Source organism: Dipodomys ordii, unplaced genomic scaffold (genome assembly GCF_000151885.1).
Source record: "Dipodomys ordii isolate 6190 unplaced genomic scaffold, Dord_2.0 Scaffold11, whole genome shotgun sequence".
Classification (NCBI taxonomy): Eukaryota; Metazoa; Chordata; class Mammalia; order Rodentia; family Heteromyidae; genus Dipodomys; species Dipodomys ordii.
In genome coordinates, this window is record NW_012267227.1 from 15,560,803 (window position 1) to 15,576,967 (window position 16,165).

Sequence of the window (16,165 nt, forward strand, 5' to 3'; positions counted from 1 at the left end):
CCGGACGTCCCAACCCCCTAAACCCGGCTCCGGCCGCAGTGTGGCAGCCGCTGATTGGCTGCGTCGCGACTACGTCAGGAGGCGGGACCAGTGGGTAACTGCCGAGTGGTCCAGCGCGCGGGGCGGGGCTTAGACGGCGTCGGCGCGGAGCGTCGCTGGGCTAGACCCCGGGGTCGGGGGGTTGCGGCGAGGAGGCGGGGCCGGGCCTTGTACCCTGAGGGGAGTCCGGGGGAGCGTCTGGAAAGAGGGGCGCAGCGAGCCCCCGGAGCGCCCCCCCGCCTCTCTGAGCTTGTCTTGTTTGGTGGGGGGAGCCGAGCCCTGGGGGCGTCGGAACCCGAGGCAGAGAGGAGTCAAGTCAGGGCTGAGTGGGTGGAGGCGAACGAGGGCTGAGGTGAGGCCCGAAGTGGGAATGTCAGTGGAGGCGCGGGGTTGGGGGGGGGATGGGGGGGGGGGGAGAGGGGCAGGGAGGACACACCGGGGATGGCACTTCTGTCAGAATACCCAGCTGTTGGATTTTGTGCGATTCCTTTTCACTTCTTGTGTGGTAGGCGCCCTATGCCCAGCCACCGTCCACCTCACTGCCTGAATTCCTCATGTGATAACCAGGATATAATACACACACCAGGATGGGGGCCTGGTTTTTATTGTTGTTGTTGAATGGTTGGGGCTGGACTCCTGCTGGTTGGCTACTGCTTTCCTTCCCCCCCCCCCACCCCACCAACTTTTTTGTTGGTCATGGGGGCTTGAACTCTGGGCCTAGGCGCTGTCCCTCAGCTCTCCAGCACAAGGTGAGCGCTCTACCACTTGAGCCACAGCATCACTTCCGGTTTCCTGAGTGGTTTGTTGAAGATAAGAGTCTCATGTGGCTGGGAATGTGGCTTGGTGGTAGAGTGCTTGCTTAGGCAGGCATGAAGCCCTGGGTTTGATTCCTCAGTACCACATAAACAGAAGAAGCTGGAAGTGGCACTTGGGCTCAAGTGATATAGAATGCTAGCCACGAGCAAAAAGAAGCTCAGGGATAGTGCCCAGGCCCTGAGTTCCAAGCCCCAGGACTGGCAAAAAAACAACAACAACAACAAAAAAAAAAACTCATGGAGTTTCCTGGCCTTGAACTGCGATCCTCAGATCTCAGCCTCCTGAGTAGCTAGGATTACAAGTGTGCGCCACCGACGCCCCACTTTTTTAGTTTTTTATTATTCTGAGGGAAGTGTTGGTACTCGGGACCTTAATCTCTCATTTTCAAGGCTGTTGCTCTACCACTTGAGCCACACCTTCACTTTTTGCTGGTTAATTGGAGTTAGAGTCTCTTGGATTTTTCCTACCCAGGCTGGCTTTGAACTGTGCTCCTCAGATCTTAGCCTCCTGAGTAGTGAGGATAATAGACTTGAGCCACTGATGCTAGGCTAAAAAAGGTTTTTAATTAGAAATGTCATTGGAGAAGGAAGGTGTCTGGACACTTGGTCAGCTGAGCAATAGATTCTTTTGAAAACCTGGTATTTCAATATTTGTTGGCAACTGTTCATCGTTCCGTAAGTATGGGCTTCCTAAGGCCTCAAAAGCAGAGAGGATGGGGAAAAATAACAGCCCTCTACTCCTGGTGCAATTCTAAGAATGAAATGACCTTTGATTCTTTTATTTTCCTACCAGATATGGTTACTTCTCACCAAGCAGGGCACCTGCCCCTGCCCAGAGCTGATGCCATTCGTTCGCGGCTCATCGATACTTTCTCTCTAATCGAACATTTGCAAGGCTTGAGTCAAGCTGTGCCTCGCCACACTCTTCGAGAAGTACTTGGTCAGCAGCCTGTTTGTTCATTACACTTAAGTTTAAGATTCCAGGCCCTCTAAAGAATAGGAAGCCAAGAAACAAATTGGTGGCTGTTTGGGGCCCCCATTCCCAAATCCTTTTCCTGTTAGTTTGTTTTTCAGATAAGAGTAGAGCTAATTAGGCTAGCTTCATACTGTGATCCTCCCATCTCTGCTTGCTAAGTAGCTGGGAACACTGGAGCACACTGTCACTGTTTTGTTACAGATCCTGCCCGTCAAAAGAGTCTTATGTTGGGAGATCAACACCAGCTTGTACGCTTCTCTATAAAGCCTCGGCGTATAGGACGAATTTCACATGCCCAGAGAATGTTGACCAGGTTTCATGTGCGGTGTGGTCAGAGGCCGCCCTTTTCCTTGTGGGCCGGATGGATTCTTGAAAGTATCCTTTAATGTCATTTTTTTTTTTTTTGGCCAGTCCTGGGGCTTGAACTCAGGGCCTGGGGACTGTCCCTGAGCTTCTTTTGCTCAAGGCTAGCACTCTACCACTAAGCCACATTCCCCAGCCCTAATGTCATTCATATATATTAGCTTTATTATTCAGGGGTGCATTTCCACACATATTTACAATATATTTACAATATATTCCAATCAATTTTGCCCTTTTTACCACTCTAGATGCTTTCCTTCCCCACTTCTCAAAACAATGTCAGCATCTCATTGTCCTGTTTCTCATCTTTCTAAACAATTTTGGAGGATGGGAATGTGGCTCAGTGGCAGAGTGCTTGCCTAGCATGTGTGAGGCCTTGGGTTCAATTCCTCAGTACCACATAATCAAAAAAATTAATTAAAAAATGATAATCTATTTTGTTATGTCATTTTTATCCATCGTTGTTCATCATCTGCCTATTTTCTCCTTCCCATTTTGCCTTGCCTTTGAATTCTCAAAGCTTATATCTTTATTATATTACCTGCCTAAGTCAGAAAGAACCCTACTGTGTATGTTTCCTTAAGAAAAAAAACCAACCAGGTACTTTCTTCACAAATTTCATGATTTTCATTATCTTTTTTAACACAATTGTACTGATGATTGAAATAGGTAAGAACTGACATTGAGAGAAAGTGGAAGTGAATGGGAGATACTTTCTTCTGAATTGGTCATTTTATATTTTGAAATATCTGAATTGTAATGGAGATAATTACATTGAGTCCTCTAGAGTTAGGTTTGTACACCTGCTAAGATCTAGAAACATTTGGAGAGCCCTCTTGCCTCATCTTCCTGAGTACTGAGATTACAGGTGTGAACCACCATACCAATTCATGTCATTTTTTTTTTTTTTTTTTGCTGGTCATGGGACCTGAACTCAGGGCCTGGGCGCTGTCCCTCAGCTCTTCAGCTCAAGGCTAGTACTCGACCACTTGAGCCACAGCGCCACTTCCGGCTTTTTCTGCTTATGTGGTGCTGATGAATCGAACCCAGGGCCTCATGCATGCAAGGCAAGCACTCTACTACTGAGCTAGCTTCCCAGCCCCTCATGTCACTATCTTATGTTATATAAAGAAGCAAATTGAAGTAAGTGTATCTTAGACCAGCATATTACTAATATTATATTTTTAGTAATTACTGTTATAAAATATTAACAATCATATGTGAAGACTGATTATGTGGATCAATGGTAAAACGTTTGATCATCATGCCAGTGGTCCTGAGTTTGATCCCAAGCACCACACATACACAAAAATGTGTGTGGTAGATGTGTGTGAGCAAATGTTTACTTTCACCATTTAGCAAGTGGTTTGTACTGTTTATAAAGAAAATGTTTGAGAGCCAGGTGCCGGCTCACACCTGTAATCCTATCTACTCAGGAGGCTGAAATCTGAGGATTGCAGTTCAAATCCAGTCCAGGCAGAAAAGTCCCTGTGAGACTTTTTTTTTTTTTGTGGGTCATGGGGCTTGAACTCTGGGCCTGGGCGCTGTCCCTCAGCTCTTCAGCTCAAGGTGAGTGCTCTACCTTGAGCCACAGTGCCACTTCCGGTTTTCTAGTGGTTTATTGGAGAGTCTCATGGACTTTCCTGCCTGGGCTGGCTTTGAACCATGATCCTCAGATCTCAGCCTCCTGAGTAGCTAGGATTACAGGCGTGAGCCACCAGCTCCCGGCCCTGTGAGACTCTTATCTCCAGTTAACTACTCAAAAAACAGAAGTGGAGCTGTGGCTCTTAAGTGATAGAGCAAAAGAACTCAGGGACAGCACCTAGGCCCTGAGTTCTTGCCCCATAACTGACAAAGGAAAGAGAGAGAGAGAAAGGGGGGGGGTGAAACGAAAGAAAAAATGAAAGAAAGAAGAATCTGAGAGTTGGGGACATGACTAAAGTGGGCATGTGCCTAGCAAGTGCAGATTTCTGAGTACAACCAAAAAAAGATAGATGGATAGATAGATAATATAAAAAAATATATATATCATATATACAGGTATATAATTAGCCTCAGATATTACTAAAAATAGTAACAATGTAAAACTTGCCTGAAAAGATCTATAGAGTGCCGGGCGCTGGTGGCTCACGCCTGTAATCCTAGCTACTCAGGAGGCTGAGATCTGAGGATCGCGGTTCAAAGCCAGCCCGGGCAGGAGAGACCGTGAGACTCCTGTCTCCAATAAACCACCAAAAAACCGGAAGTGGTGCTGTAGCTCAAGTGGTAGAGCGCTCGCCTTGAGCTGAAGAGCTGAGGGACAGCGCCCAGGCCCATAGTTCAAGCCCCACGACTGACAAAAAAAAAAAAAAAGATCTATAGAGTAGCAGGGCACCGGTGGCTCACACCTGTAATCCTGGCTACTAAGGAGGCTGAGATCTTAGGATCACAGTTCAAAGCCAGCCCAGGCAGGAAAGTTCGTGAGACACTTATCTCCAATTAACCACCAGAAAACCAGAAGTAGTGCTGTGGTTCAAGTGGTAGAGCATTAGCCTTGAGCTGAAGAGCCGAAGGACAGTGCCCAGAGCCAGAGTTCAAGCCCCACAACCAACCAAAAAAAAAAAATCTACAGAGTAGTTTCTCTTGTTCAGAGTGATTCAGTACAAAGCTCTTCTGATCTCCATTAACTGATAGATATATCAGTCATAGTGAATTTGAAGGCTAAGATGATTGTGTTTTAGAGGAAAATATACTCAAATTGCATATAGATAAAAACAAATTACACTGTATTCAACATCTTTAACATTCCAAGCCTTTGGAACACCTCCAAGAATCTCTAGGGGAGTGGGTATCTGTGGCTATACCTATGATCCTAGAAGGCTGAGACCTGAAGGAACAAGGTTTGAAGCCAACCTGGGAAAAAAGTCTTAGAGACTCCTTCTCCAGTGAGCCAACAAAATACCAGATTGTGGGCATAACTGATTTGTTTATAAATGATCATTCTCTATCGTTTGACTTCTCCTTAAATTTTTTTTGCCCCTTTACTCTCACAGAATTATTGGAATCTGCAAATATCAAACTGTGGCCATTGAAGCTGACTTTGGAGGTGGCATCTTGGTTTATCTTGTTTATTTTCATCGTGGAGATCTTTCTTACATGGCTATCCAGCTTTTCCCTCTTCTGGAAAAATGGCTGGAATGTCTTTGACTTTTTTGTTACCATGTTGGTAAGGATAGATACCTTTAAGGATTAGTTGGGGGAGGGGGAGAGAGCATTGTCCCTAGGTAGATAAAATAACAACAAAAAAAGAAACAAAAAAAATTACCTAATTTCCTTACTTGATTTTACGTGTGTGCCTGTCCTGGGGGCTTGAACTCAGGTCCTTGGCACTGTCCCTGGGAATTTTTTTGCTCAAAGCTAGCACTCTACCACTTAGCCACAGCTCTTCTTCCATCTTTTTTAGTAGTTAATTGGAGATCTGAGTCTCATGAGCTTTACTGCCCAGGCTGACTTCAAACCACCATCCTCAGATCACAGCCTCCTGAGTAGCTAGGATTACAGGTTTGAGCCACCAGCACCTAGCCTTACTTGTTTTTGTTTTCCTCTACAACTAGAAGTCAGTAATTGCAGGACTTGGTGTTAAGAGCAAAGTAAAGAGCTGGGAATGTGGCTTAGTGCTTGCCTAGCGTGAATGAAGCCCTGGGTTTGATTCTTCAACACCATATAAACAGAAAAAGCTGGAAATGGCACTGTGGTTCAAGTGGCAGAGTGCTAACCTCGAGCAAAAGAAGCTCAGGGAGAGTGCCTAGGCCCTGAGTTCAGGTCCCAGGACTGGCAAAAAAAAAAAAAAGGCTGGGTGTTGGTGGCTCACGCCTGTAATCCTAGCTACTCAGGCTAAGTTCAAGGGATTGTGGTTCAAAGCCAGCCTGGGGGCTAGAAAGGTGGCTCAGTGGTAGAGTGCTTGCCTTGCATGCATGAGGCCATGGGTTTGGTTCCTCAACACTACATAAGCAGAAAAAGCCGGAAGTGGCACTGTGGCTTGAGTGCTTGCTTTGAGCTGAAGAGCTGAGTGACAGCGCCCAGGCCCAGAGTTCAGGCCCCACAACTGGCAAAAAAAAAAAAAAAAAGTCAGCCCAGGCAGAAAAGCCTGTGAGATTCTTATTTCCAGTTAACCACCAGGAAACTGGAAATGGCACTGTGGCTCAAGGGTAGAGCTCTCGCCTTGAGCTGAAGAGCTCAGGGACAGTGTCCAGGCCCAGAGTTCAAGCCCCATGACAAAAAAAAAAAAAAAAACAAAACAAAACAGCAAATTAAAAATCTAACCACATCAATCGTAACAATAACATCTACCAGTTAATTTAGCACTCCTGAGTGCCAGGCACTATCTCAAGTCTTTTACATGTCTTGTCTAATTTGTACTCCACAACATCTCAGTGAGATAAAAACTAGTTTTACCCCCCTCTTTATAGCTAGATATGATGAAAATACAGAATTTAATTCAATATAAAAGGCTGTCTGGAAAACAATCCTGAGGTGTAGTGATGGTCAAAAAATAATGTCCCGGGAACTGTGCAAATGATGGAAGGAAGGGGCAACGGGTCCTAGATGCTCTTAGTTATACTTGTAATCTGTGTGTTTCCCTGCAGTCCTTGCTTCCTGAAATTGTGGTGCTGGCGGGGGTCTCAGGCCAGTCTGTGTGGCTCCAGTTGTTGAGGATCTTCCGGGTGTTGAGATCTCTCAAACTCTTTTCACGATTTTGTCAAATCCGAGTTATTATTTTGGCTCTGGTCAGGGCCCTTAAGGTGATTTCACTATTACATTAAAGCAAGGGAACAAGGTACATAAGTATAGTGGAGGTTTTAACATTTAACATGAAACTAGTTTGTCCAGTTCATAGAAGGCCAAAAGAACTATGAAATATTAAATAAGAAGGGTTGGGGAAACACTTTTGTGTTTTTTGTCATGTGTGTGTGTGTGTGTGTGTGTGTGTGTGTGTGTGTGTATGAGAGAGAGAGAGAGAAAGAGAGAATGAATATATATGTCATAGGACTTGAACTCAGGGCCTGGGCACTATCCCTGAGCTCTTTTGCTCAGGGCTAGCACTCTACCACTTGAGCTACAGCTCCACTTGTGGTTTTCTGGTTACTGATTGGAGATAAGAATCTTATGGACTTTTCCTGCCTTGGCTGGATTTGAATTGCACTCCTCAGATCTCAGCCTCCTGTATAGCTAGAATTACAGGTGTGAGCCACCAGTGCCTGGCTACTTCTGTGGTTTTAAAAATGACTAGGCTCCCAAGTAGAAATCAGGGTGTAATGGGACATAGCCAAATGGGCTTGACGGGGCTGTTGGTGGAAAACAGCCTAGTCTGGCCCACCTCTGACTTGAAGTTATGACCTATAGAGCATGACCTTCCTCTTGATGTTGATGCTCATCTTCTTCTACATTTTTGCTGTGACTGGCATCTATTTCTTCGAAGAGTACAGCCGTTCGACTCGTGAGGACCTGGAGTACAACATGTTCTTCTCGTAAGCTCGGCTAGGGAGCCCTAGGTGAAGCATGAATGAAGGGGGATAATTGGGGTTAAACACTGTACTGAGAAGCATAGTCTAGTAGGGATGGGGAACTGTCTTCTGCCAAAGGCCATTTATAACATTATTCTCAGGCCATAGAAATAGTAAATACAGCCAGGTGGCTCATGCCTGTAATCCTAGCTACTCAGGAGGCTGAGATCTGAGGATTGAGGTTCAAAGCTAGCCCAGGCAGGAAAGTCCTGAAACTCTTATCTCCAATAAACCACTAGAAAACCAGAAGTGGCGCTGTAGCTCAAGTGGTAGAGCCTCGCCTTGAGCTGAAAAGCTGAGGGACAGCACCCAGGCCCAGAGTTCAAGCCCCACAACCGACAAAAAAAAAAGAAAAAAAGAAAAGAAAAAAGCCGGAAGTGACGCTGTGGCTCAAGTGGTAGAGTGCTAGCCTTGAGCTGAAGAGCTGAGGGACAGCGCCCAGGCCCAGAGTTTAGGCCCCACAACCGGACCCCCCCCAAAAAAAAATAGGAGTAGAACATAGAAAGGAGACAGAAGGAGAAAAGAACAATTAGTGTTGCTCTGATCTTGAGAGGAGTTCAGCTAGTTCTCTTTTTCTGATCAACTTTTTTTTTTTTTTTGGTTGGTCATGGGGGCACTGTCCCTGAGCTCTTCAGCTCAAGGAGAGCACTCTACCATTTGAGCCAGAGCACCACTTCCAGTTTTCTGATAGCTCATTGGAGATAAGAGTTTCCTGGACTTTCCTGCCAAGGCTTGCTTTGAACTGCAATCCTCAGATCTCAGCCTCCTGAGTAGCTAGGATTACAGGAGTGAGCCACAGGTGCCCGGATCCTGAGCTTCTTCTTCTTCTTTTTTTTTTTTTTGTCGGTCGTGGGGCTTGAACTATGGGCCTGGGCGCTGTCCCTCAGCTCTTCAGCTCAAGGCGAGTGCTCTACCACTTGAGCTACAGCGCCACTTCCGATTTTCTGGTGGTTTATTGGAGATAGGAGTCTCACAGTCTTTCCTGCCCGGGCTGGTTTTGAACCGCGATCCTCAGATCTCAGCCTCCTGAGTAGCTAGGATTACAGGCGTGAGCCACCAGCACCCGGCTTCCTGAGCTTTTTTGCTCAAGGTGAATTCATTATCACTTGAGCCACAGTGCCACTTCCAGCTTTTCTGAATAGTTTATTGGAACTAAGAGTCTCATGGACTCTCCTACCCACGCTGACTTCAAATTGTGACCCTCGTATTTCAGCCTCCTGAGTAGCTAAGGATTACAAATGTAGAAGTAACCCCAGCAGTTACTTCTTTGTTGTTGTTGTTGTTGTTGGTCATGGGGTTTGAATTCTGGGCCTGAGCACTGCCCCTGGGCTCTTCAGCTCAAGGCTAGTGCTCTACCACTAGAGCCACAGCGCCACTTCCGACTTTTTCTGCTTATGTGGTACTGATGAATGGAACCCAGGGCCTCATGCATGCAAGGCAAGCACTCTACCACTGAGCCACCTTTCCAGCCTTTCCATGAGACTCTTATCTACAACTAACCATACAAAAAAAGTTATTGCCACAGGGAAGTATGACAATAAAGGAGAGAATGCAGCTGGGTGCCAGTGGCTCACGCCTGTAATCCTAGCTACTCAGGAGGCTGAGATCTGAGGATCACAGCTCAAAGCCAGTCCAGGGCAGAAAAGTCCCTGTGAGACTTATATCTGAGTTTCAAAAACTGGAAGTACCAGAGTTCAAGCCCCAAAAGTGACAAAAAAAGAAAAAGAAAATTAGTGAATATATATACTTACTGAGTACTTACTATGCCCCAGGACTAATGAAATAATACTAGGTATTCATGACAAAGGAAAACTTAACAAAAACTAGTTTTACTTAAGAATGGTTCACTAAAAAAAAAAAAAAAAAAGCCAAAGTCAGAAAAAATACAAAGAATTGCTTGGAAAATAAGAATTGATCATTTTTCTGAAACGTTTAGATCTCTGCATCTGTTTATATGTTTCTTTCTTTAGGGACCTACCAAATTCCTTAGTGACAGTGTTCATTCTCTTCACCTTGGATCACTGGTACGCAGTGCTTCAGGATATCTGGAAGGTTCCTGAATCCAGCCGTCTCATCAGCAGCATTTATGTCATCCTTTGGCTGTTGCTTGGCTCCATTATATTTCGAAATATCATAGTGGCCATGATGGGTAAGAGAACAGAAGGTACAACTTGCTGTCAGGGATAGCTGGGAAATTCAGTGGGCAGCTGGGATTGGTGGATTATTGGTGAAGAATCCAGGATAACAGAAGGCTTAGATGTTGGGATGTATATTTGACTTGGTTGTTCCCCACCCAAGATTTCTCCCCAGGTCACCACCCTCTCCCAACTTTTAATGGCCCTTTTGGGCAGTTACTAACTTTCAGAATATCAGGAATGAGCTGAATGAGGAGATGACTCACCTGGAGGTTCAGCATAAAGCTGACGTATTCAAGCGGCAAATTATACAGAGGTCTGCTTCCATGTGTTGAAACCTAGCTCTGTTTTTCAAGGGCTTTCTGACCTTAATACTTCATTTCTAAACTTTGACCTTATGACTTTATTTCTTTCCCTCTACTATGGGGGCTATATCCTTTTTCACCTATTAACTTCAATTTATTCCTCCCATTCGTTCTTCACTTGATGATATGAATACTCTGCTTTTTGTGCTTGTGCTTAAGTATAGCTTTGTTCACTCTTTTGTTTGTTCCAGTTGTTTTCTTATTTGTTAACAGGAGACAAAGGGCACCCTCAAAATCACACAGATCAAGCAAAGCGGATGGCAGGTAGGAGTGTACATATGAACTGGAATAGAAAGAGGATAAAGCAGAAATCTTTAAAGATGAAGATTGGCTTTAAGAGAGAATCTATTGGGCTGGGAAGGTTGGTCAATGATAGAGTGCTCACCTTGCATGCATGAAGTCCTAGGTTTGATTCTTTAGGATCACATAAACAGAAAAAGCCAGAAGTGGTGCTGTGGCTCAAGTGGTAGAGTGCTAGCCTTGAGCTGAAGAGCTCAGGGACAATGCTCAGGCCCAGAGTTCAAGCCCCATGACTGATGAGAGAGAGAGAGGAGAAGAGAGAGAGAGAAGAGAGTAGGGAGAGAGAGAGAGAAAGAGAGAGAGAATCTATTAATTCAGTGACTATTTGTTGTAATCAGTTCAGTGGTGGCCCCAAAATTATATGTCCATGTCATTACTTTCGAATCTGCGAATGTGACTAGGTTGGAGTAAGAGTCTCTGCAGTTGTAAGACATTAAGATCTTGAGATAAGATCATCCTAGATTATCCAAAGAAGCTCTAAATTCAATAATCTTAATAACAAGGGTCCATTGACTGAAGAGAGAACACAGGCAGAGAGGAGGAGGTTTCTTTATTTACTTATTTATTTTGTGCTAGTCCTGGGGCTTGAACTCAGGGTCTGAGCACACTTTCTAAGCATCTTCTTTTGCTCAAGGCTAATAGTCTACCACTTCAGTCACAGACCCACTTCCAGGTTTGGTTTTTGTTTTTTTAATAGTTTATTAGAGATGAGAGTCTTACTGACTTTTCTGACCAGCCTGGCTTCAATACCTGATCCTCAGAACTCAGCCTACTGAGTATAAGCTAGGATTACAGGCATGAGCCACTGGCACCAGGCAGGCTTATTTTTTTTTTCAAGACATGGTCTTCCTTGTGTACTTATTCTAAGTTGATCTTAAACTCATCATCAGTCTCCTGAGTACGGGGATTACATAGCATGATAACACACCTAGCTTAGTGATATAAAGATGGAGGCAGATATTAAAATGATGAAACCATAAAGCCAAAGGAGTTGAAGAATGCTGGCCACTACTACAAGATACAAGAGGCAAGGAACCTTATATCCTAAAACCTTGAAGGGGTCAGGAACCTATTTTCTGCCAAGGGCCATTTGGTTATTTATAACATCTTTTGGAGCCACATAAAATTAGCCAAACAGGCTTGGACTCCAGGGCAGCTCACATCTATAATCATAGCTATTCAGGAGGTTGAGATATGAGGATCAAGGTTCAAAGCTAGCCTGGGTAGGAATACCTATAAGACTCTGATCTCCAGTTGACAATCAAAGAGTAGGACATGGAGCTGTGGCTCAAAGGGGTAGAGCACTAGCCTTGAGCGCAAAAGCTCAGGAACAGTGCCCAGCCATTGAGTTCAAGCCCCATGAATAGCTAAATAAAGCATGTATGTCTGTTAAGTACCAAAAGATTTTGAATGCTTTATATGGCCTTGGGGCCTAATGTTCTCCACTCCTCCTCTAGAGATAATGTAGCCCTACCAGCATTTTAATTTCTGTCTTCTGGCCAAAAGAGTGAAGAGTACATTGTTTTATTTTGTTCTGTGTTCAAGGTTGAGGATTGAACCCAGGGCCTTGCATGTGCTAGACAAGTGTTCTACCATTTAAGCTGTATAGCCAGCCCCTTTATTTTTTAAGTCACCAAATTTATGATAATTTGCTACAGCAGCTATAGGAAATGTGTAGATATTCAGTGAAATTGATAGTCTAGACTCTGAATGTTTAGCAATGAATAAGAGAGCAGAAAAAGAAATAAAGTATTCAGCCATTTTTCTGATAACAGGCATTTTAGACTCAGGGCTTCATGCTTGCTAGATAGGTATTCTTGCTTAAGCCAAGCCACTAGTCCAAAATTTCTCCTATACCATGCAAAAAAAGTAGTCAACAAAAGACATCAGAGGATGAATCAGAATCTTCTTCAGAAGAGTCTAAACTCAGTCCTGCTGAAGAGGATGTTGAAGACTCTGCATCAAAAACAAAACGGAAAGAAAAAGTACACGCATCTTCCTCTTCTATCCATTCTGCACAATCCGACCATCTACCCTCTTCAAAATCCAAATATGCTGATCGTATTGGCGAGAAGAAAGGTTTGTTCCCTTTTAAGTCAAACAGCTAGGACTGGTTGTGTAGCTCAGGTAGTAGAGTACTTGCCTGATTAGTACAAGGCCCCAAGTTCAAATACAATATTGAAAAAATATATAATTCAAAATATGAGACATCTAAATCTTTTTTGGTCTTCCTTTTTTCCTTCCTTCCTTCTTTTTTTTTGGTCTGGTCGTGGGGCCTGAGCACTGGGCCTGGGGCGCTGTCCCTCAGCTCTTCAGCTCAAGGCTAGCGCTCTACCACTTGAGCCACAGTGCCACTTCCGGTTTTTTTCTTATGTGGTGCTGAGGAATCGAACCCAGGGCCTCAGGCATGCAAGGCAAGCGCTCTACCACTGAGCCACCTTCCCAGCCCCCTTCCTTCCTTCTTCATTCATTCTTCCTGGTGCCAATTTGAACTAAGGGCTTCACACTTACTTGGCTGATACTCAACCAATGACATGAAGTATGACATGAGTCTTACCTTTAGACTGTCTAGATATATTTTTTGTTTTGTTTTTTGTTGGACATAGGGCTTGAACTCAAGGCCTGGGCACTGTCCCTGAGCTCTATTTCTCAAGGCTAGAGCTCTACCAGTTTGAGCCACAGCTCTACTTCAGGTTTTCTGGTAGTTAATTAGAGATAAGAGTCTCAAAGGGGCTTTACTGCCCAGGCAGTAGAGATCTAGCAATCTCTAGATCTCAGCCTCCAGAGTAGCTAGGATTACAGATGTGAATAATCAGTGCCTTGCTTAGATATGCTTCTAAGAAGCATTATTTCCCTACAGATGACTTGGACTGGGAGACTCTTGTACATGAGAATCTGCATGGGCTAATGGATATGGATCAGGATGATCGTGTTGTTTGGCCGAGAGATTCTCTCTTCCGATATTTTGAGTTGCTGGAAATGCTTCAGTATAACCTAGAGGAGCGCAAGAAGTTGCAAGGTTTTGCAGGTATGTATTTCAGACAGTCATGGGGGCCAGAAGTTAAATGCATGAGATTAACACATACAACTGAAGAGGGAAAGACTGTCTGCTATTCTTTTTTTTTTTTGCAGGTCCTGGGGCTTGAACTCAGGGCCTGGCCACTGTCCTTGACCTGGAACTTCTTTCTGCTCAAGGGTAGTACTCTACCCTTTGAGCCACAGCGTCACTTCTGTTTTTTTGGAGATAAGAGTCTCATGGACTTTCCTGCCCAGGCTGGCTTCAAATTTTGATCCTCAGATCTCACCCTCCTGAGTAACTAGGATTAAGATTATACGCATGAGCTACCAGCACCTGGATCAGTTCACTATTTTTTTTTAAATTTTATTCTATTTTATGTAGAGCCTATTCAAATCAATCGTCCCTTTCAAATTTTTCTTTTTTTTCTTTTATTGTGAAAATACCATACAGGGGGGTTACAATTACATGGGCAAGATAATGAGTACATTTCTTATCAAGCATTGTTGGCTCCTCCTTTATTTCCCCTTCCCATCCCTTCCCATCTTCCCCTCCCCTATCCCCCACCTCCCCACCCCCAGTTCACTATTCTTGACCTTAAGAATTCAGCTTCGGGCTGGCTTAGTGGTAGAATGCTTGCCTAGTATGCATGAAGCCCTGGGTTCAATTCCTCAGTACCACATAAACAGAAAAAGCTGGAAGTGGTGCTGTGGCTCAAGTGGTAGAGCACTAGCCCTGAGCACAGATTGACTCAGGGACAGAGCCCAGGCCCTGAGTTCAAACTCCAGGACTGGCAAAAAAAAAAAAAAATTCAGCCTCACTCCTACAAAAGGCATATTTCTGTTTTGTATCACATTCTGAGAATGGTCCCAATTTCCTCTGTAAGTACCCAGAAACTTGGTTTGTCCAGCAGGGGGCGCCCAAATCCTATGATGAGAGCTTATTTCTCAAGAGGATACTGTCCAATTCCAATTGCTGGGAGTTAGGATAATGTGGGCTCTTAATAATTTGGACAGCTCAGTCCCTACTATACTTGTTCATTCTCTTTAAAAGCTGTGTTTCATGTCTGGGAATATGGCTTAGCGATAGAGTGCTTGCCTAGCATGCGTGAAACTCTAGGTTCCGTTCCTTTATCACAACATAAACAGAAAAGGCCAGAAGAGGCGCTATGGCTCAAGTGGTAGAGCATTAGCCTTGAGCTGAAGAGCTGAGGGACAGTGCCAGGCCCAGAGCTCAGCCCCCATGACCAACCAACCAACAAACAAACAAATAAATAAAATGTTGCCTGAAGCTGGGTGCTTGTGGCTAACCCCTGTAATCCTAGCTACTCAGAAGGCTGAGATCTGAGGGTCTTGGTTCAAAGCCAGCCAGGGGCAGAAAAGTCCGTGTGAGACTTTTATCTCCAATTAACCACCAGAAAATCAGAAGTGGTGCTGTGGCTCGCTCAACTAGTAGAATGCTCACCTTGAGCTGAAGAGCTGAGAGACAGTGCCCAGGCCCAGAGTTCAAGCCCTACAACCAACAAGACACAAACAAAGCCAGCTGAGGCAGAAAAGTCCATAAGACTCCTATTTCCAATTAGCTACCAGAAAACCTGGAAGTAGAGCTGTAGCTCAAAGTGGTAGAGTACTAGCCTTGAGCAGAAGAGCCCAGAGACAGTGCCTAGCCCTTGAGTTCAAGCCCCATGACCGACAAAAAATAAAATAAAATTTAAAAAATGTTGCCTGAAGGAAATCCTGCTTTTATTAATCATGCTTAGTTTCTGGAAAGAACAGGCTTGAAGACCATAGAAAGTTGAAGATGGCTTTTTAAATGTTTTATTAGTTTATTTTTGTGGGGCTTGGGGCTTGAACTCAGCCTATGTGCTTTTCTTGAGCTCATTTTTGCTCAAGGCTAGTGCTCTACCACTTGAGCCACAGCCCCACTGCTCAGGCCAGCTTTGAACCACAATCCTCAGATCTCAGCTCTTGAGTAGTTAGGATTATAGATGTGAGCCACCTGAGCCCGGCTTTTTAACCTTTTTTTTTTTTTTTTTTGCCAGCCTGGGGTGTGAACTCAGAGCCTAGGCACCATCATTGAGCTTCTTTTGCTCAAGGCTAGCACTCTACCACTTAAGCCACAGCACCACTTCTGGCCTTTTCTGCTTATATGATACTGAGGGATTGAACCCAGTGCTTCATGCATGCTAAGAAAGCACTCTATCACTAAGCCGCATTCCCAGCCCTGCACTGTATTCTTAACATGATTTATGGAATTGTAATAACTACTTAATAATAAAATTAGAAAACAATTTAAGGTCCTTTGGTGGTAAAAGGGGATTTCATGTGAAAATTCTACTTATGCATATAGTATTTGTTTTTTTTTTTGTGGGTAGTGGGTCTTGAACTCTGGGCCTGGGCGCTGTCCCTCAGCTCTTCAGCTCAAGACTATCGTGCTACCACTTCCGGCTTTTTTCTTTTTGCTTATGTGGTGCTGAGGAATTGAACCCAGGTGGTTTATTGGAGATAAGAGTCTCACAGGGGGTTGGGAAGGTGGCTCAGTGGTAGAGTGCTTGCCTTGCATGCATGAGGCCCTGGGTTCGATTCCTCAGCACCACATAAGCAAAAAGAAAAA

At 44.5% G+C, this 16,165-nt stretch overlaps 1 protein-coding gene across 1 annotated transcript in view; it reads left to right on the top strand.

Annotated features, from left to right (window-relative positions):
- The first annotated feature begins 202 nt into the window (after positions 1–202).
- Catsper2 (cation channel, sperm associated 2) overlaps positions 203–16,165 on the top strand; it is a 16,889-nt gene continuing 926 nt past the window's right edge. The window contains exons 1-12 of the mRNA XM_013010295.1: positions 203–391; positions 1,648–1,794; positions 2,032–2,205; positions 2,794–2,862; positions 5,226–5,398; positions 6,819–6,974; positions 7,576–7,700; positions 9,707–9,885; positions 10,088–10,187; positions 10,450–10,500; positions 12,401–12,615; positions 13,397–13,564. Of these exons, the coding sequence (XP_012865749.1) occupies positions 1,650–1,794; positions 2,032–2,205; positions 2,794–2,862; positions 5,226–5,398; positions 6,819–6,974; positions 7,576–7,700; positions 9,707–9,885; positions 10,088–10,187; positions 10,450–10,500; positions 12,401–12,615; positions 13,397–13,564 (1,555 nt within the window). The 5' untranslated portion in view covers positions 203–391; positions 1,648–1,649. The remainder of the gene's footprint in view (positions 392–1,647; positions 1,795–2,031; positions 2,206–2,793; positions 2,863–5,225; positions 5,399–6,818; positions 6,975–7,575; positions 7,701–9,706; positions 9,886–10,087; positions 10,188–10,449; positions 10,501–12,400; positions 12,616–13,396; positions 13,565–16,165) is intronic.